At 43.7% G+C, this 23,078-nt stretch overlaps 1 protein-coding gene across 1 annotated transcript in view; it reads left to right on the top strand.

Annotated features, from left to right (window-relative positions):
- The window catches only part of ESCO1 (establishment of sister chromatid cohesion N-acetyltransferase 1), a 188,075-nt gene that overhangs the window by 118,969 nt on the left and 46,028 nt on the right, over window positions 1-23,078 (top strand). The window contains exon 6 of the mRNA XM_069220000.1: window positions 14,640-14,771. Within this exon, the coding sequence (XP_069076101.1) occupies window positions 14,640-14,771 (132 nt within the window). The remainder of the gene's footprint in view (window positions 1-14,639; window positions 14,772-23,078) is intronic.

Here is a 23,078-nt window from a genome sequence, read left to right as displayed (position 1 = left end):
TTGCTTACCAAAAAAGAGGATGTCTCTTTTTTTCTCTATTAAGTTTCATATAATTTTTGTTCATCCATGTTGCTTTTGCTAACATGTATTGTTGGAAGATTGTACTGGTAGTGTCCTGTTTTTCAAAAATTGAAAAAGTTATTCAGGTACTGTAGGTATATTTGATGAGCGAGAATATGAATGCTCTTATGATGGATACCATGGGGGACATATAAATGTTGAGTAATGTTGGAGTAAGTGATGATAAACCCTGCAGTACAACACAAGTAATAGAAAAAGGTGCAGATCTGAATGAGGAGTAGATGACGTTCTGAGGTCTGCCTGCTAGGAAGGATTTAAGCCAAGTACATTTCTTCTTACAGATACTCAAATCTGTTAACCTCTGAGGAGAAGAACTTTATGAGTAACTGTGTCAAAGGTTGCCAAGAGGTCCAAACGGACAGCTCTGTTATCCAGCATGATTCTAAGATTTTGTGCTGTGGTCAGAAAAGTTGACTGCATACTTGGAAGAGGTCTGAAGCTTGAGTGAGTGGGATATAAGAGTGCCTGTTCCTTCAGATATGAAGCAAGCTGTACACTAGCAACTTTTTTCAGAATCTTGCCCGGGAGAGAGAGAAACAAGAGCTTTTGCCAGCTTCTGAAAATTTGCTGGAGGACCGGGGTCATCCGGGGTTGCCATTAGGTTAGAAAACATTCAGTGTTCGGTGATAGGCGTCAAATCCTCCAGATTAGTTCCTTTATGAAAGTTGAGGATTAGCTCCTCTGACAGATATATTTTATTTTGTTTTGTTTTTAAAAAGGGTGCCAGATTGTCACACCATGATTTTGAAAAGGAAGCATTCACCTTTTTTTTTTTTTTTTTTTTTTTTTTTTCTTATTCTTAACATATTAAACTGAACATGCTTAAAAATGTAGGGATACTAAGTTTGACTGCAAACCATAAATTCCACTGTTTACTCATTTGGAATATTATTCATATAAATTATCTTTTATGTGCCTCAGGAATTAAAATTGTCACAGATTTAATTTTATATTGTCTAAATAATATAACTTAGTCACGTAATGCCCAACCACCTTTATTTGAAAAGGACGCTGAGTCTAATTCTTGATACTCTTTGTGTAATGTTGGCTAAAGGAAACTAATATTAGTGAACAACGGCTTGCTTAGACGTCCTGGAAAGCATTGAAATTGACTTAGAGCAAGTGAGACCACAATGATCAATTTAGGTAATTCGCTATTGAGTGGGGGATTTGAGGCAATTTTTGTAAATCCTTCTTGATCTTGATTCATTTTCATATTTTAATCAATAGATCTGAGATGCATTCACCATCATCTCCATGTATCAATCATACTTGATTTGTAATGATCATATGCTGAAATACATCCGCTGTTTTGACCTTCTCGGAGTTTAATAATAATCCTTCAGTGTTTTGCTTATTTATTTTATATCCTTATTTGTCTAGCAAATCTGTATTAAATTAAAAATATTTTCTATGTTGGAATCTTATGGATCTTTAAAAAAAAACAAAAAAAAAAAACAGAAATGTTAGCAGCATTAAGTAATATCTTCATTGCATAATTTATTTTTTGGACACACCACGGTTTTCTCATTCTGATTAATGAGGCTCAGTTGTGGGTCAATAAAAAGTGCAAACAGGGTTGATAAAGAACACTCTTGACTGGTGTCCCTCTATTGAGTGAAAATGAACCGGCACATTGATAAGACAGCAGTAGCATGTATATATAATGTTTCAAAACTTCTATGGAATGTGCCAGGAAGTCAATCTCCCTGTGCACAGCATGGCAAAACATCCAGTTAACAAAACCAAAAGCATTTTGTGCATCTTGAAAAAGAAGTGCCAATGACCTTCCAGTTTTTTGTATTTTTTTTGCCAGTACCTATTGCTTCTCACGTACATTGCATATTGTCAGAAAGTAAACCTCCTGGGTTAAACGTGGTTTGATTAGGTTCAGTAAGGTGTCCCCACCTACCTGGACATCCTTGAGGCAACCAGTTTCATATGCTTTTGATAGTCCCTGTTCAGTAAGGTTATGGGTCGAGAAGAATCACATTTAGCAGGATTTATTCCACATTGGGGAAACAAAAACTGTTTTTGTTTTCTACATATGGGATTCTAGTTTACTGGCTGTGTCATTAACTTGGCTTGTTAATTATATTGTATATTGCTAAGCACTTTCCAAAGACCTTGTAAAATTATTTTGAAGCCAATCTTCACATTGTGCTTTCCATGAAGAGAGTAATACTGTAATTAATATTAACAAAAAAATATCCTCTGTTCTAAAAGGTTTTGATTAGCTTTCCTGCGTTCCCGTCTCCAGTATGGTTAGGTCAACCTACCTTACTATTGCCATAATGTCTATCAATTTTGTTGGAATCAGTGTCTCTTGCTAATGTTCTTGATAGAAGTGTAGAAAGATTTGAGCTCTCTTTTTTTTTAGGTCTGTATCTAAGGCACCAATTTCCGATCCCCACCAGTTTACCAGTGATCTGCCTGGTTTTAATTTTTCAGGCTGAAACTTGTTTTTTTGATGTATTACTTAAACTTTCTTGTTACATAGTTTGCTTGTTAAATATCTATTTTTCAGTAACTCTTTCTTGCACTTTAGCTTTAGCAAAGTTTAGCTTCAGCAAGGTTTTCTGCTGTTGGATGGTTGGTTACTAATTGATAAGGAGCATCAACTGCAGTTCTGATTGTTCCCTTATGGAGAATATTCACTGTGATTAGTATGCATTGTATACACACTTTGAAACATTACCATATAGATAGAGTCCCTTGATTCTCAATTATGGAAATATCTGCCTTTCAATAAGTATTTTCTACACTATTGGATCTGGGGTACTCTAATCTGATATATACTATCCCTTCCTGGTAAAATAGGGAAGCATATCTGTGCCTTTTATCTAAGGGTTAAATGAAAAAGGAGTCTAATCTGGGTTTATTTCTGTTTCTTACCAATGTATCTGAATCCCATCTGATGTCTATGTAGTTATCTCCAGCAATCATTCAATCTGCTATGTTCAACAAGCTTCTCAAGCGTTTTGTTGGTTCAGGAGTTTCATGTTGTTTGCATGGATGTTTTTTCTTTGATTAACTGTTTTTATCGTGTTTATCCCAAACAGCATTAAAATCCCCTCCTGTTTTAATTGGGGTGGGAAATGAGGCCAGCTCTCTCATTAATACCTGAAGAGGACGAGGATCATCCACTATTGGACCATAATAGATGCAGACTGTCAGATGATTGTCACCCCACACCCCCTCGTTAATATCCATGTATTCCTGTTTTTATGTTTGTCCTCGAGAATTTCTATTTTTAAATAATCTTTTTAATTAAACAGCACTCCGCATACAGTGAATACAGTAGGTAAGATGCAGAAACCAATTTGTATACATTTTGGCCAAAACAGGTATGCAGACATAAGTGCCTATAGACTGTGATACACTCAGAATGGATCTAATGTTGCTATGAATAACACCAGTACACACACAGTGGAATGTTAGTGAACATCTCTCCTCCTCTGCCCCATAGTAGTCACCCCCCAGTTGAGCCCCCACAGTAGGACCTCATGGGACCCATACTTTTCTCATTTCCCTGGGCAGCCCCTGCTTTCATAAACAATTTGTTCTGCCCTCTGACAACAGTCCAAAATCATTTTCGCGGTCCTCAGTCTGCTGAGGGTGAGTTACGCCCCATGCTTGTGCAGTATTTCACTTGGCCACACCTGCTGTAGGCCTCAGCCAGATTTCTTGATATCTTGCGCAAGAAGTCTGTCCTGTAATAGACAGGAGGAGCCATTTCAGATCTAAAGGAACTGTCGCAACCAGCACTTGAATCATTCTTTATACCACTTGTTCTCAGTAAGGATGCATTATGGGGCACCCCAAATGATGTGATAGAATGTGCCATCCTGCCCACATCCTCGCAGTCAAAAGCCATAAGAACCCCTTCCTATTTTATGGAGTAGTACTCTGGAGAAATATGACCTTTGTAGGATTCTTAGTTGCACCAAGTGGAACCGGGCACAAATTGCTATCTCTCAGGGGGTCTGTAGGGCTTCTGCCCAATCATCAGTCTCAAGGACTCCCATATCTTCCTCCCATGACCCTCTCAGCGCCACTATGGGATACAGGGAGTAATGGATCCGTTTTTTTATAAGCAATAGAGATGGTGTGGTCAATTAGGTGTTCCATAACAAGGCAGTCCTCTAGCGGAGTCAGCTTCTGGTAGTTGTTCACCTTCAATTAAGTGTCTCCAAAGGGCATGATCCAGTTATAAGTATTTATATCTTTCGGTTTCTGCCAGTTCATATTTTTGGAGTAGGACCTCGAATATGACTAGAGCAGTCCCTCTCTAAATATCTCCCAGATGCTCAGTGCCGATCAGGGCCCACTTTGAGAATCCCTTCAGTGTGCCCACCTCTCATAAGAAATTGCAGTCTCAGAGTGCGGTTTGGATAGTAAGCTTTTACTTCATCCCAAATCCTGAGTGGCATTCCTCCACACTCTGACTACCGTTTGTTTGTGTGTGTGTGTGTTGGTAGGGACTGTTCTCGTGCTCATCTGTATTGTACCCCTTCTAGACCCCCCAGCCCTTTACCTCCTTGTCCATCCAATAGGCTGGCTCCTCTTGGTCAGCAAAGAGCCACTCATTCATCACCACTAGTGGAGTCGCCCGATAATATCAGAGTATGTCTGGAACAGCCAGTCCTGTTCTATTGTCCAAAACAATTCAGGAGGGATCCTAAAAGGTGTGTTTTGAAGGACGTAGAGGAGGCAGGGAGAGTCATAATTGTTTACAGCGCAGCTCTACCCATGAGTGTAAGCAGAAGGTGCCTTCAGTGTTCCACATCTCTACACAGTCTGTCAAGCTGTAGGAATAAATTCCTATGTAGATATTCAGCTGGATTCTGTGTGACTGAGTTTCGGGATACCACCCGCCAGGGGAAAGATAAGAGATTTGGTCAAGTTGATTCTGTATCCTAAGTGATCCCCAAATATGCCGAACACTTGTAGTAGTCTGTTAATAGTAATGGTCGATTTAGTGATAAGATAGAGCACATCATCTGCCTAGATGGAGATGCGCTCCTCCCAGCCGCCATCACTCCATATTCCCCTAATGAGCGGATCTTGACACACCCGTGCTGCTAGCGGCTCAAGTGCCAGCACAAAGATCATGAGGGAGCCGGGACACCCCTGTCTCATGCCCTTCTGAAGGGCAAAAGGGCGGGACACTGTACAATTGACTTTAACCCATGCAAGTGGTCCCTGATATAGGAGTTTGAATGTAGCTACAGAAATGAGGGCTAAAAGCCCAGCCTCCTCGGGTAGCAAAACTATAGTTCCACTCGATACTATCAAATGCCATTTTGGCATCTAGAGCCATAAAGGTTGCCTGCTCATCATGTGGAGACCCAATCATATGTACTGTTTTATGTTAAGATGTGTGCACCTATGCAGAATAAAAACAGATTACGCTGGATGAACTACCGACGAGATAACCTTCCTGAACCCGGAGTTCAAGGCTTTAGCCAGGACTTTGGCCTCCACGTTCAGTAGTGATATGGGCCGGTGTGACCCAGAGACTGACACCGGCTTCCCTTGTTTATGTCTAACTATGATATTCTCTATGCGCTGGTCCTCCAATCCTAGATAATTGTAATCATCTGTTTCGGTGAGAATCATTATTGCTACTCCTCTTACCTCTGCCTTTTCTGTTCACTGCCTTACCTTAGCTACCCAGTGAGCCCTTTGTTAACACTTTTTTTGTCTTGTTCTCTCAGGCAATTGACCTGCATCAGCTTTCATGTCATTCAGTTGTTTAACCATATTTCGTTTTGTGGGGACATTTAATCTGTTATGCATATTCCACTCTCTTCTTGCTGACTTGCCCTTTTTTCTCCTTTCTCCCCTTCTTCTCCCTGTCTACCTCTTCCTCCTCCCACCTCTCCTTCCCCTACCTACACTCTCCTCTGTCCCACCTATTCACTCCCTTCTAGTACGCATCCCTCGGTCTCGTCCCTTTTGCTCCATGGGTGAAAGCATGGACTCTTATGATTTGCTCCAAATATTTTTTTAGTTTCGAATGACCTTTTCTCTTTTCTCTTATCCCCACACATCTTAAATTCAGATGCTTGGATCCTTTCTCCCTGTCTTCTTTTTTTATTTTATTTATTTTATACTTTTTGTTTAGCTCTTTGGCTGTCTATATGCCATTCTTGGTATATTTATTCTACTTTCAAAAGCTTTTCTTAAGCACATTGAATTATTGCAGTAGGACTTTTAAGTTTTTTTTTTTTATCTAAGCGCTCCAATCTGTCTTTTATGTTCCAGACTTCTTCAAGTCTTGTTTTAGTTTCTAAGTGATTCTTATACTGTACTGATTCCAATATTTGATCTAGTTTAGAATTTATCCCAAGCTCCCTTTGTGATAAATTTGCTATTTCACTCCCCTGCATAGGGTTTATTGGCTTCTTTTTTTCTTTATCATAATCGGATTGAGCAACATCTGTTGAGGATTAATGGGCAGATTAGGGTAAGCATAAGTCTGAATCTGTTTCTGATTCGGTTCCTGGGCAAGGCGTCTGGAAGGAGCTTTCAAAATAAGTTTTACAGACCCACAAACCACCTACTTTTCATCTCAGCTAATTACTACCTCACACCACCATAAACAAGCTATGATACTGTTCAGTCACAATTTGGATACTATCAAACAGCAGCAGATCTGTTGTTGTATGATGCTGCAGAAATCTCCTTGCTGAATTATTCAGTATTGTTCTAGAATTCTTAAGATAAGTGGAAATTTGTTCTTCCAAGTTTTTTGTCTTCCAATCTTGATGTTCCACCATTAAGGTCAGTCTAAGTGCATAAGTTAGAACTTAACTCCAATATTTATTTTCATTGGGGGGTTATCTGATCACCAGCTTCTATACCTGAAATTTAGGGGTAAGATTATTTTGCAAACCAACAATTTATTATATGCTCCTCTATTGAAGCTTGGTTTATCTATCCTGGACTTATGCTGCAGAATTTACCATGACAACTTTTTTTTTTAATCTGGGTTGTTCCTGTCTAGAATTAAGTCTTAATGCAGAACCTGTGGAGTTAAAGGAGAGGGAGATGTCCATTCAGACTATAGCATGGATGACGCTTGCTCTGAAGCATAGTGTTCTGGGTTATAGACTTCTCTAATAGGGTTTGTTCCTCCAGGATTGGTTGCTTCGTTCACTCTTGACACTCTGTCTTTTGAGATTGATGATTTAGAAAATTCAGCCTCCTCTTCTCTTTATTTTTATTTTTCTGCGCGTGTGTTGCCGGTATCCATGGGTATGGTGTTTGAAAAACAAGATTTGCTTCTGAATGGGGTAATACCTCTTTACTCATTTCCTGACTTGAGTAGTAGACTGCAAACTCTTTCTGCCCCTTTCATTGTGTTAGTCCCTTTATTTTCTGATTTGACTCTTTACATTCCTCTTAATCGGTATTTCAAGATACCGGCTTCTCGCATGCCATCTATTTCAGCTGCCTTCTATACAGTCCTACTCACTTTACGCCCTTTCCCTTTCTCTATGGACTTTCTGTTTAGCAATGAATATGGCTCCACTAGGTTTCACTCACTGTCCTTGAATCCTTGAATCAGAAGGGATCCTGGTATTGTCATTAACACGCATGTGTTGTGATTTTTTGCACTTTGCAGAAGTTCTTGGATTTGGCCTGAGAGGTATCTGTTACTCACTGATCTTCGGATCCATTTGCTACTGCTCGCTGCTCTGGATCCACCATTCCTCTCCTTCCTCGAACAATCAGATTCAACTTCTGAGTCTAATGTCTCGGACAGAGCTTTGTTCCTCTTTCCTGTCTGGCTTTTGCCAATTATGCGGCTGATTCCCCCCCTGCCTCTTTCACAATATTTGTTGGTCAATAAGTCAGTCTGTGGCTGGACAATGTAGACTAGCCCCTGGGGAGTCCTACTTACTTATTTATTTACTTTTGGGACAAGGCATCCTACGCCAAAAAGCCTGGTGGTACAAGCGTCGACAAGTACCGTCACTACTAATGCTGCTGTGTTGATGCCTTTGGCTACTTTAACCTTAAGGTTATTGAATGCAGTGTACCTTCTGGGCAGGCATATCTATGCTTTATCCATTCTTTATAAGACATCGCCAGTGAGATGTTATGTTATTGGCTCTCCCTGAAGACTTCAGAGCCATGCTGGCTCAAATGATGCATGATGGTACGAAAGCAGCAAAATATGCCTTACCTATTGGCTTCAACACCATTGACTGTCTAGGCAGAGCTATTTGCGCCAGAGTAGTGCTTAGAATTCACACCTGGATAAGATCAACTGGGATTTCAGGATATATCCAAGCATATGGCCTTTGATGGCTCTAAATTGTTTGGAGAGAACACTGATTAGGTACTCAAACAATTTAAGGATAGTTGAGCCACATTCACTCTCTGGAACTCTATTTCTTACCAATTTGTTTCACCAACAGATTAGTGCTTATTTCAGGGGGCTACTTTTTCAGACCATACCAGCTCTCATAACATGTGCAGCAGCTACACCCCCAGTGCTTTGGGGTAAAGGTCATGGTGGCAGAATTTGGAATTTTTCTTGTTACCTTCTCAAGGAGCTGATCTTGTTATGCTAATACTTTTTGTATTTGCATATCCAGCTCCTTGTATGAAAACATCTTACTGTTCCTCTTCTGCTCCTCCTCTGTGAGTGCTGTGCCCTGGCTTATCTTTTTTCATTATCCTGGCCTCCTCAAATACCTGTAAAAGTATTCTGCTGTGCAGCTTTCTTTTGGTGCAACAGTGGCCTCATTTAGGGGATGTCACCGTGCCTGTTGAAGTGTGTGACATTTACTAAATAGAAGTTTGTGATTCTTTATTTTACAACTGTTTCCGAATAGCAGTTTCATACCCTTCTGTATACGTATACATGGTTTGCAATTCGCATTTTGTGATTGTTGCAACTTATGAAATGCAACGTTGCGTGTTTGGACCGTTATTTTTTGTCCAAAACTAAGGAGCACAAAATCCCCAGTTAGATCACTGAGGCAACGTTGTTGTGATTTTTTTTTTTTTTTTTTTTTTTTTTTTTTTTTTTTAACTCGCCTTAGTCATTTCAATGCAGTATTTTAGGCTTTACCAGAGATAGTTTTTGCCGTCTCTTGTCGAAGACCTATTGTGTACAGTACCAGTACTTGGGGTAGGCTTGGGTCAGTCCTTGGTATGTCAATGCTTTAGAAACAAGTACTGGCAAAGACAATAGATTCTGCTGTTACAGGGAAGGTGCATCAATGCGATAGCATTATTATTATTATTCTCTGCATGTGGCGCCACCAAAACCATGAAAAGGGTTTTATGGCTTCGAATGCAAGCAAGGAAAACTGGCCCCTTTTCTAGTAAAATACCCCAATAACAGAGTGGTTGGGCCCCCTGCACCCTTTCATCTTGTTACCACTGAACCACAAGCACAAATAATCTGTTACTCCACTGACTAAAGCAGCAGTTTTAGATTGTTTTCAGAAGGTTAGAGTGGGGAATGGAGTGCTGTTGCCCAACAACCAGAACCTGTTGTTTAGGGTTAAAAAAATCAAGTGTTTGTTTGCTTTGTCCTTTGTATCTTTAACGCTTTGGGTGCGAGTTTGCAGTACAACAGTATGCCTCTGCGAGAGGATTGTCTGCCGCGAAGGCAAGAGTTCTATCCTTATGTATAAGTTGTTCAAACGTGTGTTTGAGTCATCAGTGCTAAGCCATTACTATTAGGGCAAGTGCTCTAAGGAAATTCAGCAGGCGGTAGGTTCCGCTTTATATTACTCATAGTGGTTTCAGTATTAATAAAAACGTGTACAGGTGTTCAAACTATATCAGTTTTAGGCTACCCATAATGGTTACATGGAAATACATAAGCATGAAACCAGCATTTGTGTTTTTTTTTGCTTTCAAAATAGTGTTCACAAAAAATGAAACTTGAAGTGAGGAGTTTAGGGGAGGGAGCCGTTTTGCTGGACTATTGTGCAACTTTAAGTGTCATGCCCACAAGGATTCATTTAGTGAAACATATTTGAGGCATGCCAACATTAAAAATAAAAGGTTAATAAGTGACTCAGTGTAAAGCCATTTTGGGTAACATCATTGCCAACAGAAGGGACGTGGGTCTTAACCCCTTCGCTGCCAGGCCTTTTCCCCCTCCTGTGCCAAGCCTTTTTTTGGCAATTTGGGGCAGTTTGCGCTTAGGCCCTCATAACTTTTTGTTCACAAAAGCTACCCGTGCCAAATTTGCGTCCTTTTTTTCCAACATCCTAGGGATTCTAGAGGTACCCAGACTTTGTGGGTTCCCCTGAAGGAGACCAAGAAATTAGCCAAAATACAGTGAAAATTATGTTTTAAAAAAAAAAAAAATTGGAAAAAAGTGCTGCAGAAGGCAGCTCGTGGTTTTTCCCCTGAAAATGGCATCAACAAAAAGGGTTTGCGGTGGCAAGATCACCATCTTCCCAGCTTTCAGGAACAGGCAGACTTGAATTGGAAAACCCAATTTTTCAATACAATTTTGACATTTTACTGGGACATAACCCATTTTTACAATTTTTTGTGCTTTCAGCCTCCTTCCATTTAGTGACCAAAATGGGTGAGAAACCAATGCTGGATCCCAGAAAGCTAAACATTTCTGAAAAATAGACAAAATTCTGAATTCAGCAAGGGGTCATTTGTGTACATCCTAGAAGTGTTTCCTACAGACAATAACAGCTGAAATAAAAAAATATTGAAATTGAGGTAAAAAAAAAACAGCCATTTTTCTCCACGTTTTACTCTGTAACTTTTTCCTGCGATGTCAGATTTTTTTAAAGCAATATATCGTTATGTCAGCTGGACTCTTCTGGTTGCGGGAATAAATAGGGCTTGTAGGTTCATCAAGAACTCTAGGTACCCAGAGCCAATAAATGAGCTGCACCTTGCAATAGGTTTTTATTCTATACCGGGTATACAGCAATTAATTTGCTGAAATATAAAAAGTGAAAAATAGGTATCAAGAAAACCTATGTATTTCCAAAATGGCCACAAGCTAAGGTGTTGAGAAGCAGTGGTTATTTGCACATCTCTGAATTCTGGGGTGCCCATACTAGCAAGTGAATTACAGGGCATTTCTCAAATAGAATTCTTTTTTACACACTGCCTTACATTTGGAAGGAAAAAATGTAGAGAAAGACAAGGGGCAATAACACTTGTTTTGCTATTCTGTGTTCCCCCAAGTCTCCCGATAAAAATGGTCCCTCACTTGTGTGGGTAGGCCTAGCTCCCACTAAAGGAAATGGGCCAAAACACAACGTTGACACATCACATTTTTTTCACAGAAAACAGGTGTTTTTTACAAAGTGCCTACTTGTGGATTTTGCCCTCTAGCTCAGCCGGCTCCTGGGGAAACCTAGCAAACCACTGCATTTTTAAAAACTAGACACCTAGGGGAATCCAAGATGGGGTGACTTGTGGGGCTCTGACCAGGTTCTGTTACCCAGAATCCTTTGCAAACCTCAAAATGTGACCAAAAAAAAACACTTTTTCCTCTCATTTTGGTGACCGAAAGTTCTGGAATCTGAGAGGAGCCACAAATTTCCTTCCACCCAGCGTTCCCCCAAGTCTCCCGATAAAAATGGTACCTCACTGGTGTGGGTAGGCCTAGCGCCCACGAAAGGAAATGGCCCAAAACACAACATGGACACATCACATTTTTTCACAGAAAACAGGTGTTTTTTGCAAAGTGCCTACCTGTGGATTTTGGCCTCTAGCTCAGCCGGCCCCAGTGGGGCAGAAATGGCCTAAAATAAATGTGCCCCCCCCAATTCCCCCTGGGGAGCGACCCTTGCCTATGGGGTCGCTCCCCCTGCGTGACATTGGCACAAAAAAAAGATCCCTGGTGCCTAGTTGTTTCTGTCCCCTTTGGGGGCAGATTGACCTAAAATCGGCCAATTTGCCCCCCAGGGGAGCGACCCTTGCCTAATGGGTGGCTCCCCATCTAAAAAAAAACAAACAAACAAAAAACAAATTTGCCCTGGCGTTTAGAGGTTTCTGCCCCCCCCTGGGGGCAGATCGGCCTAATGACAACAGGCCGATCTGCCCCTGGGGGGGCAGAAATGGCCTAAAATAAATTTGCCCACCGCCCTCCAAACCCCCCGGGGAACAACCCTTGCCTATGGGGTCGCTCCCCCTGCGTGACATTGGCGCAAAAAAAAAAAAGATCCCCAGTGCCTAGTTGTTTTTGCCCCCCTTGGGGGCAGATTGACCTAAAATCCACCGATCTGCCCCCAAGGGGGGACAGAAATGGTCTAAATACAATTTGCCCCCCAGGGGAGCAGCCCTTGCCTAATAGGTCGCTCCCCATCTCTAAAAAAAAAGAAAAACACAAAAAAATAATTTGCCCTGCGCCTAGAAGTTTCTGCCCCCCGGGGGCAGATCGGCCTAATAACAATAGGCCGATCTGCCCCAGGGGGGGCAGAAATGGCCTAAAATACATTTTTGTTGTTGTTTTACAGATGGGGAGCGACCCTTGCCTACGGGGTCGCTCCCCATCTGTAAAACAACAACAAAAATCCACGGTGCCTAGTGGTTTCTGACCCCCTTGGGGGCAGATCGGCCTAATTAAAATAGGCTGATCTGCCCGTGGCCTAAAATAAATTTGCCTCCCAGGGGAACGACCCTTGCCTAAGGGGTCGCTCCCCTTGCGTGAAATTCACGAGAAAAAAAAACTCCCTGGTGTCTGGTGGTTTCTGTCCCCCAAGGGGGACAGAAGTGGCCTAAATATAATTTGCCCCATAGGGGAGTGACCCTTGCCTAAGGGGTCGCTCCCCACCTCTTAAAACATTTTTTTTTTATCCTCTGCCTAGAGGTTTCTGCCCCTCCCCTCTGGGCAGAACGGCCTAATAGGCTGATCTGCCCCCGGGGGGGCAGAAAAAGCCTTAAAAAAAAAATAGGGGTCGCTCCCTCATGCCAGTTTCATAAAAAAAAGAAAAAAATCCCTGGTGTATAGTGGGCGTTTTAGCAGCCGGATTGCTTACAATCCGGCTGCTAAACCGTTTAGAGAGACTTCAAAGGGACTTCCTTTCCTTCCCTTTGAAGCCTCTCCGGCCTCCTCCACGTGATCAGAAGAGAAATGCTTTGCATTTCTCTTCCGATCGAGCTGGAAGCTGAGCTTCCAGCGCAATGGGAGGAGGCCTCTGTGATTGTCAGCACGCGATCGCGCGCTGATGTCACGGGGGTGGAAGGGGAAGGGCTTCCCGTTCCATCCCTGCCTTGGGGGCTAGCGCTCCCTCTGGGCACAGGACGTAATGGTTACGTCCTGGGCACACGAGCACTGTGCCTGAGGACGTAACCATTACATCCTGGGCGCAGACGGGGTTAAAAAGGGTCACAAAACTGCACCTTCAGGTGTATGTCCTTGCATTGGTAAAGATTTACAACTTTCAGGAATTCAGATGAGTTAATGGACGTAAGCCTGGAAACTATACTCCTTCCAAATGTTAGGTAATGAGCAAATATGTGTGCATATATGTTCATGCGAACATCTGCTGACCAATTGTAGATTCAAATTCCCTTCACCTTTTTCCCCACTCAAGGACAAGGATATCCACTCCTTCCCTTTTCAGGATACCAGTTCCATCTTTTTCAGTGTTAGAAGAGATTGGAGTGAGGTTACTGAATTCCTCAAACATGTTGGTTTTTTGGTGTGCACATAAAATCCTAATACCATCATAGGGCTATTATAAGAGCACTGATAAATTTACAACACCTCCAAAATTTCTCACCATGCTGCATGGCACTAAAAGTAACTAGTGTATTTTTTTTTTTTTTTTTAACAAGGCCAGTAGATTTCCGAAGCATCCATTCCTTTCCACAAGTAAATATTATATAAGATAATAAACTCCTGATTTAAGTGGAGTTCAGCGCATGACTATATCCAAGAAATAACATAGCATTGCAGTGTCAACTAACTAGTTTTGATTCTGCAAAGCCATTTTGTTGCCAGACCTCATTTCCCCTTTTTCTGTCACAAAACAACTGTGAAAGTGTAGCAGCATATTTGATTCAATCCTTGTGCTAAAACAGTAACTGCTTTGAGAAAAGGCCACTAACTGACAGAAAGATATTTTACAGAGAATAGTTGGTTACAGTTCTTCCCATCTTGCACTGAAGATTCGACTGGCGCATCATCACTTTAATGTTTAGCCCAAGATTTTTTGCAAACAGATACATTACTTTTGATCAAAAGGATTCTAAGAGCGTCTGAAGTGTAGTGATGAGAAAGTGGAAATCCTAAAAGAAGCAAGAGTTCAAAAACTGGAAGGCGTTTGGTATTGCTTCAGTCATACAAGTGTGCATATGTTCTCTTTCAAGAGCATGAAGTGTAACAAGAGTAGTTTTCAAAGAAAGTAATGTGCTGTAGACTGCAAAAGATTCAAGGTATGGATGCATGTTGGTTATCTTTTAAGAAAGAATTGTCACCATTGGCCTTTCTGTTTTTTCTTGATGTATTGTCTGGAAACTGAACTTCCATAGAATAGCCTTTATGGAATCAAATGATAGATATAATCTTTTCTTATTTCTGGTTCTTTCCTATGTAGGATGCGGAGCAGAAACGATTCGGAGCAATTTCCTGTAATGTGTGTGGGATGCTATACACAGCTTCAAATCCTGAAGATGAAACTCAACACATTTTCTTCCACAACCGGTTTGTCAGTGCTGTGAAATTTGTGGTAAGGGTGATTTCCAGTGGGTTGGTTAGCAACGCACAAGGTGTGGATCCTTTTTGCCAACATACATTTAAAGCATGTTCATCAGAAGCATTGATCAGTAAAATAATAGTGTAATATTTGTGGGAGGAACTCAGTATGACTCAGTCAGGTCTCTTTTGTGTGTGTTGGTGATATCACTCTGCTTTGAAATAAATGCTATTCTTCAGCCTTCATGAGTAGCCACTCTGCTCATTACATGTTTTTGAGCTGCTATAGCTCTTCAAGATAAACCCATCTCTATAGATGTTATTATTTCTTAGGCTTGGCATCCTTGGTGTGGTTTCCCCCTGTCTTTTTGCCTCTGCCTCCTGTATTTTTGGCTGTGTGCCGAATTTCCTTTTTGCTGGTTTTGGTACTCTAGGCACTTTTCCACTGCTGACCAGTGCTAAAGTGCAAGTGCTCCCTGTGTAAATTGTGATTATGATTGGTTATCCATGATTGGCATATTTGATTTACTAGTAAGTCCTTTATATAGTACACCATGTGTGTCCAGGGCCTGTAAATCAAATGCTACTAGTGGGCCTTTGATTTGGTAAATAGGGAGAAGCTATGGCAAATTATGGGAACTCTGGGGTGTGATGTGACTTTATTGGAGCTTATAAAGAAAGCCCCTACACACGGATTTAATGGTGTCAGTTCAGTTTGGCCCATCCGATCAGAGAACCGCTCCCATTTCCTCAACTAGGGGCGTAAGACATGGATGTATTTTAGCGACTTTTCTCTTTTTGATATAAATAAATGGGCTTTATGATTTTATGATAAAATATGGGAAGGATGTACCAAAGATGGGCCAGAGATTGCTTCCAGTTTTACTATATGCAGACAATGCTGTATTAATTGCCTGAACTGCAAATGGTTCACAAGGCCTGTTGGATCTCTTTTCCAACTTTATGTTGGATCTTGATTTGAAAGTTAATTACTCCAAGACTTTTGTTATGACATGTGACCCTCGAAACACTAAGTCCAAACAATTTACCATGGGGGGGCAATATCATTAATAAGGTGAAGAATGTTTGTTATTTAGGTATGCACGTGAGTTCTTCCATGTCTTGGAGTACTCACCTCAATTTTAAGACCCAGCAAATGGCAAGGAACATCGAAGCGATTTTCCGTTTTAATTGTAAATTAGGCCATAGACCTCCCTCTCAGATTAAAACGCTTTATAACTCCAAGTGTGTTTCAGCAGCCCTATATGGGGCAGGTGTTTGGGGCTATAACAAAGTACCCACTCTCCTATGTGTTGAAAATAAATGTATGCGTAGGTTATTGATGGTACCTAAGTGTATAGCAAATTTCATCAGTCAGGAGGTGGGTCAATGTTTTTTAGAGGACACGGTCTCTATTGCCCCCTTTTGCTGTGGATTAGATGCTGGTCGAATCCAGCGGCAAGTCCTGTGCAGGATTGTATTTCTGATGGTATTTCTGATTTACAGTTGCTTGTGTATGTTGGATTTTTTGTTGTTTTTGGTCTTGTTTTACTTAGATAAATATTGGCTATTTTTCTAAACTGGTGTGGTGTTCATTTGTAGTGGTTTTACTGTGTTACCGTGTGTGGGTACAAGTACTTAACACATTACCTCTGAGATAAGCCTGACTGCTTGTGCCAAGCTACCAAGGGGGTGAGCAGGGGTTATCTTAGGAGTGTCACTCCCTTACCCTGACTAGAGTGAGGCTCCCTTCTTGGACAGGATGTAAAGTGACTGCCAACTAGAGACTCAATTTCTAACATTGGTGATCAGCGGTGAGAATAGGACTTGTGCTTGTACCTGACATACAGTGTTTGATGTACATTATTGCATAGTGCAGACCATTACACAGCCACATACTGCTTTTTGATTGATTTATTTTTTCTGTTTTTGACAACCCTTTGAGTTATCCACAGATCATGTCTCTGTCTGGTGAACCAGCAAGGGAAGTTGCAGAGGAGGTTGTGTTTGAGATTGAGTAGTTGAAATCCTACATTGTGCCTCAACTGAAACAGTTCTGCAAGGATCCTAATTTCCCTGTGAAGAGTACCTCTAGGAAAGAAGAGCTGCAAAAGGTGAAGAGGGCCTAGTGGGCAGCAAGAGGAGCTAGGAAGCTGAGAATGAGAATGAGGATGTGGATGTGTAGGTACAGAGGGACTTTGGAGCTCAGGATCTACCTGCAGGTAGCGTACTCTCCTGGAGTGGCAGCAGTGTGTGTCATCCAGAGGTTTGTCCCAAGAGGAGCCGAAGGACAGGAAACAGGCCAGAGAGCATGCACTGGGAGTTGCGAAGCTCAGGTTGGAAGCAGAAAGCAAAGAGTTTGAAATGGAGCAACAAGAGAGGGAAAGTGCCCTTGCTCTGTAGGAAAAGCAATTGATTTTGTCTGACAAGTTGAGTATGAGGGAGCGGGACCTCAAGGCCAAGCAGGCAGAACCCAACACGAATGATGGCATCATAGTTCCAGTGCAGTCTGTGCGCATTCCTAAATATTTAGTGAAGGATTATAGGAGGGAGGATGATATACACTAGTGGTTTAAGGGGTATGACTCAGCTCGCCACATAAACGGGGTCCCTGAGGTACACTGGGGGGCAGGTTGCTGGAAACACTTAGGGTAGGGACACCTTGACAGCCTTGGAGGATCCCAAGCGGCTCACCTACTCTACCATGAAGGAAGCCCTACTCACTATGTATCGCCTCGCCCCAGAGCAGTGCAGGGGCAAGTTTAGGTCCTGCAAGAAGTCGGATTCCCAGACTTGGTTAGAACATGTTGATTCTTTTATGCAGAGCACTGGATGGTTGATTGAGTGAAGGGCATCAAGGTAACAGATTATGAGGAGCTGTACAATTTGATTGCATGGGAGCACTTGTATAGCCTTTGTTTTCCAGAGCTGCGCCAGCATCTCATTGACAGCAAGCGTTCCCAGGAAGTGGAGTGCGGGGATAGTACCAGAGTGTACAAGAGGTATAGAGGAGGCTCCTCCAAGGATGGGCAGGGTTCCCATTAGAAGAAGTTGGGGGGCAAGGGTAAACAGGGGGGGGGTTCTCGAAAGTGCCCCAACCTAGTTCACAAGGGTAAGGATTCCTGTCTTCCAGGTGAGAAGAAGCCTTAGATCTCTACAGAGAAGCCTGCGGAGATGGGTCCCCTTGAGTGTTATGCATGTGATCAGGAGAGTCACATGAGGAGCGACCCCCCCAAGTGGACACCAGCACCCACTGGTGTACAGTCACAGGAGTTGGCCAGTGTAACGCTTGGGGAGGAGTTGGTTCCAGTAAAAGGGTGGGAACCAGCGGTAGATGATCCTTGTCTAGCTAAGAGACAGTGATATGATCCAAAGGACCCTTTTGCCTGAGAATGCTAAGAAGTACAGGCAGTGGATAACCGTCAATGGACAGAGGGTGAAGGCTCTGAGAGACACAGGAGCCAGTGCGATGACTGTCAGGTGTCACCTGGTGTCTCAAGAGCAGGTGGTTCCCAGTGTGTTTCACCAAGCAGTTGCTGTGGACAATTCTGAGCTCCACTACAATGTGGCGCAGGTTCCCTTTGATTGGGAGGCGGGGTCTCAGGTTCCTTGAGGGTAGCTGTGAGTCCAGCCATGCCTGTTGGTTGTGTGCAAGGTAACAACCTAAAGGATTCCCCTTGGCGTGAGGTGGAACACAGGACACACTTGGAGATTGTGGGTCTGCCTGAGAGGGCTGCATGGCCACTCTGTTTATGGCAACCAGTAAGGGTGATCAGGAGGAAGGAGGTAGGAAAAAATATGTGAGAGGATTGTCACCCAATTTTACTGGCCCGCATGCGAAGGCACTCTGATGCACATTGTAGGTCTTGCCAGGCAAGTGGCAAGAGTGGGCAGAGATGCAAGGCTCCTCTCCAACCATTCCCAGTCATGAGCACCCCTTTTGAGCAGGAGTGGATTGACATTGTAGGGCCTATGGACCCCAAGACAGCCATGGGCAGCAGGTACATCCTTGTCTTGGTGTACCATGCCACTCGGTACCCAGAGGCTATCACTCTGAGGTCACTGACGGCACCCATAGTGGGCCAGGCACTGGTGGTGGTATCTGACCGGGGTACCAGCTTCATATCCACATATATGAAGTCTCCGTGGAAGGAGTGGTGGTTGACCTACAAGTTCACCACCCCTACCACCCCCTAGGAAACGGGTTGGTTGAAAGGTTCAACCGTACCCTAAAAGGCATGATTATGGGTCTGTCAGTCTCCATGAGGCGTAAGTGGGACGTCCTCTTTCTGTTCCTTCTCTTTGCATACAGGGAGGTACCGTGGATGGGATTGGCTTTAGCCCCTTTGAGCAGCTGTAAGATAAGAGGACCTCTTAGCCTGGTGAAAGAAGGCTGGGTGAAAACTCCCAGTTGGCCCACCAGGATGTATTTAGTTACGTGCTGGCCATCAGAAACCAGACTGCGTGCTTCAGGAAACTTGCTCTGGCGAACCTGAAAGCAAACCAGGAGGATATGAAGCAATAGTATGACCAAAATGCCACTCTGGTTGAGTTTCAGCCTGGCCAAAAAGTGTGGGTCATGGCCTCAGTGGAGCCTCGCGTTCTACAGGACAAGTGGACTTTTGGAGGTGGTGGAGGGCAAGAGTAATGTCACCTACCTGGTGAACCTGCAGACTCCAAGAAACCCCTTGAGGATCCTCCATGTGAACCGCCTCATTTTGAGAGATCTGAACTAACCTTGCTTTTGGCAAAAGATGATGGAATGGAGGAGGAGAGTGAACCTCTTCCTGACCTCCTGTCTGTCAAAGAGCAAGATGGGTCTGTGGAGGGTGTGAACCTCTCCCCAACATTGACCCAGGTACAGCAAAGGGACTTTCGCCAGTTGCTGGGGTTGTTTGTCTCTCTGTTTTCCTTCACCCCAGGAGTCACCCATTTGTGCACCCGCGATGTGCACGCTGGGGACAGTCCACCTGTGAAACATAAAATCCACAGGGTGACTGACAGGGTGAAAGCCAGCATCAAGGAGTTCTCCAGCAGTGCTTGTGCCAGCCCACTGGTCTTGGTCCCAAGCGCTGCTGCCCCAGTTGCCACCCCTGAACTTAGGTTCTGTGTGGACTACCGTGGGCTCAACGCCCAGAGCTGATGAGGTCATATATTGGCTAGGAGGTGCCAAGTTCCTCGGTACGTTTGACTTAATGTCGGGGTACTGGCAGATTGCCTTGAACAAAGGGGACAAAGAGAAATCGGCGTTTTCAACACCAGAGGGCCACTACCAGTTCCGGGTCATGTCCTTTGGGTTGAAAAACAGCCCTGCTACCTTTCAGAGGTTGGTCAACCAGGTCTTGGCTCGGCTGGAGGATTGCAGTGTTCAGCTCCAGCTGGGAGGATCACTTGCATGACCTCTGGGAAGTGTTGAAGGCCCTGCAGAAGGCAGGTCTCAGTATTAAGGCCAGTAAGTGCCAGATAGGGCAGGAGTCAGTGATATATTTGGGCCACCAGTTGGGGAGTGGCTAGGTGGCGCCCCTGGAACCCAAGTTTGACACCATGCTGGCTTGGGATTGACAGATGTGAGAGCCTTTGTAGGTCTCACCAGTTATTATAGGAGATTTGTCAAGGGCTATGGCTCCATCATTGTCCCCTTAACCAAGCTGATTTCCAAGGGGCGACCCAAAAAAGTGATCTGGACTGAGGCTTGTCAGTCTGCTTTGGATGCCCTGAAGGAGGCTTTGTGCATGGCGTCCGTGCTGAATGCACCCGACTTCTCCAAGAAATTTATTGTACAGACTGACGCTTCACAGCATGGTGTGGGGGCGGTTCTGGTACAGCTAAACGAAGAGTCCCTAGACCAGCCTTTAGCCTTCATTAGCAGGCGGTTACCCTCCAGGTAACAGAGGTGGAGTGCAATTGAGAGAGAAGCTTTTGCTGTGGTCTGGGTGCTGAAGAAGCTAAGACCCTACCTTCCAGGTTCATGCAGACCACAGGCCCCTCAGGTGGTTGATGCAGATTAGGGGTGAGAACCCAAAACTATTGAGGTAGTCCATCTCCCTGGTACAGAACATGCCAATGCCTCTGGTCTGTCCAGATTCTTCTGCCTTAGTGATGAGAGCGCCCATGAGGTTGGGTTGTTGTCCCCACTCTCAGCTGGGGCATACATATGTTAGACCTGGCATCCTTAGTGTGGTTTCCCCTGTCTTTTTGCCCCTGTCTCCTGCATTTATGTCTGTGTGCTAGATTTAGTTTTTGCTGGTTTTTGGTACTCTGGGCACTTTACCTCAGCTGACCAATGCTGAAAAGCAAGTGCACTATGTGTAAATTGTGATTAAGATTAGTTATACATGATTGGCATATTTGATTTACTAGTATGTCTCTAGTATAGTGCACCATGTGTGTCCAAGGCCTGTAAATCAAATGCTACTAGTGGGCCTACAGCAATGATTGTGCCACCACATGAGTAGCCCTGCAAACAAGTCTCAGACCTGCCATTGCAGTGTCTGTGTCTGCAGTTTTAAACTGACAATTTGACCTGGCAAGTGCCCCACCTGCCAGGTTCAAACCTTCCCTTTTACTGCATGTAAGTCACCCCTAAGGTGGGCCAAAGATAGCCCCATGGACGGGGTGTAGAGTATTTAAAAGGTAGGACATGTACTGGTGTGTTTTACATGTTCTGATAGTGAAATACTGCGCAATTTGGTTTTCACTATTGCAAGGCCTATCTCTCCCATAGTTGAACATGTGGTTTGCCTTGAAATATATCTGAAGCTTAATTTCCTTTGGGAGCTTATGTAGATATGGAGTTTGAGATCTCTGAACTCAAGTTAAAAACCACCTTCGCTAAAAGATGTAGTTTTAAACTATGTGTTTGAAAATACCACTTTTAGAAAGTGGGCATTGTCTTGCTTAACCATTCTGTGCCTCGGCTTAGCTGGAATACACGTCTGGGTCAGGATGACAGTTCAGCTGGTTGTGAATTCACTCTAGACAGTCGCACAAAAGGAGTTGAGCTGTGCCCTGCATATCCTGATTGGGTCTTCCTGGGCTAGCGTGGTGGGAGAACCGACCCTTGCACCTGACTAGGACTGTGTCTGTCCTTACACAATACAGTCTCCAACCCTGTAGTGTGTGCCTGGGACCAGGGCAGGAAAGGTGGGGTCTTGTGCACTACAAAGATTTCCCTTTGAAGTTTGCCTGCTTCAAAGGGAGAGATGAGTATACGTATTGGACCCAAAATCCCAGACTTTTAGAACACTTCTGGATCAAGAGGAGTCTCTGCTAAGGAGACGAACTGAAGAGCTGAGCCCCTTTGCTGTGTGTGCTTTGCTGGGATGGCCTGCAATTGCTGCTTCTGCTTTGGAGAGGACAAACACTGGACTTTGCTGTGTATCCTGCTTTTGACGTTTCTCCAGGGGCTTGAACTGAGCTTGTCTCCTGTTAAGAATTTTCAGGGACATCAGACTTCACCTGCCAGCCCCTGGGTTCTCTTGCTGAGGACCCTGACCTGCCAAGAGGTGCCCACTCTGGATCTGGGCTCTTGGGAGTGAAATTTGACAGAAAACAAGAAGAAACAGGCACACTGACTCCAGAAGACTCCCAAACCGGTGCTGCTGCCTGACTATGCCGCTGCCTGCACATTACGCGTGGTCCAGCTGAAGTGCGATGACCGACAGCACAAACCTGACGACGCCACAACAGCTCTGAAGTCCTGCAACATAGTGACTCCAAAGTGCAATGTCACCGATGTCCGTGACACCCGACTCCGATGTGGGACCTGTGGCCCCGTGGCGCGACCGCAAAGTCGACTCATCACGTCTTGACCCGCTGGACTCATCGACCCGTCAGAAGGAACAGACGCCTCGCCGCCAACACCACCTCACCTCCGCTGCCTCTGTAAGGAACCGACACCTCACCTCTCCTGCGTAGACGTAAGGAACCAACACCTCACCTACTATGTAGCAGTACAGAACAGACGCCGCCCTGGTGACACCTCAGCTCCCTGACTCCGTGCCACGTCTTTGACTCGTTCCTAAGGGACTGTAGCTGATAGCCTCAGTTGGAGCTATTGTGTTTCTAAGTGCTTTTATTGAGATTTAACCTTTAAAAATTCATGCCTTTGCTTGTGTATTTTGGAAGTTTGACATTTTGGTCTTGTTTTACTTAGATATTGGCTGTTTTTCTAAATTGGTGTGGTGTCCATTTGTAATGTTTTCACTGTGTTACTGTGCGTTTATAAAAAATACTTAGCACATTGCCTCTGAGATAAGCCTGACTGCTTGTGCCAACCTGCAAAGGGCATGAGCAGCTGTTATTTTAGGATTATAACTCCCTTACCCTGACTAGAGTGAGG

This window comes from Pleurodeles waltl, chromosome 2_2 (genome assembly GCF_031143425.1).
Source record: "Pleurodeles waltl isolate 20211129_DDA chromosome 2_2, aPleWal1.hap1.20221129, whole genome shotgun sequence".
Classification (NCBI taxonomy): domain Eukaryota; kingdom Metazoa; phylum Chordata; class Amphibia; order Caudata; family Salamandridae; genus Pleurodeles; species Pleurodeles waltl.
The sequence above is the reverse complement of the archived record's forward strand: the minus strand, read 5'-3'. Positions and strand labels throughout refer to the sequence as shown.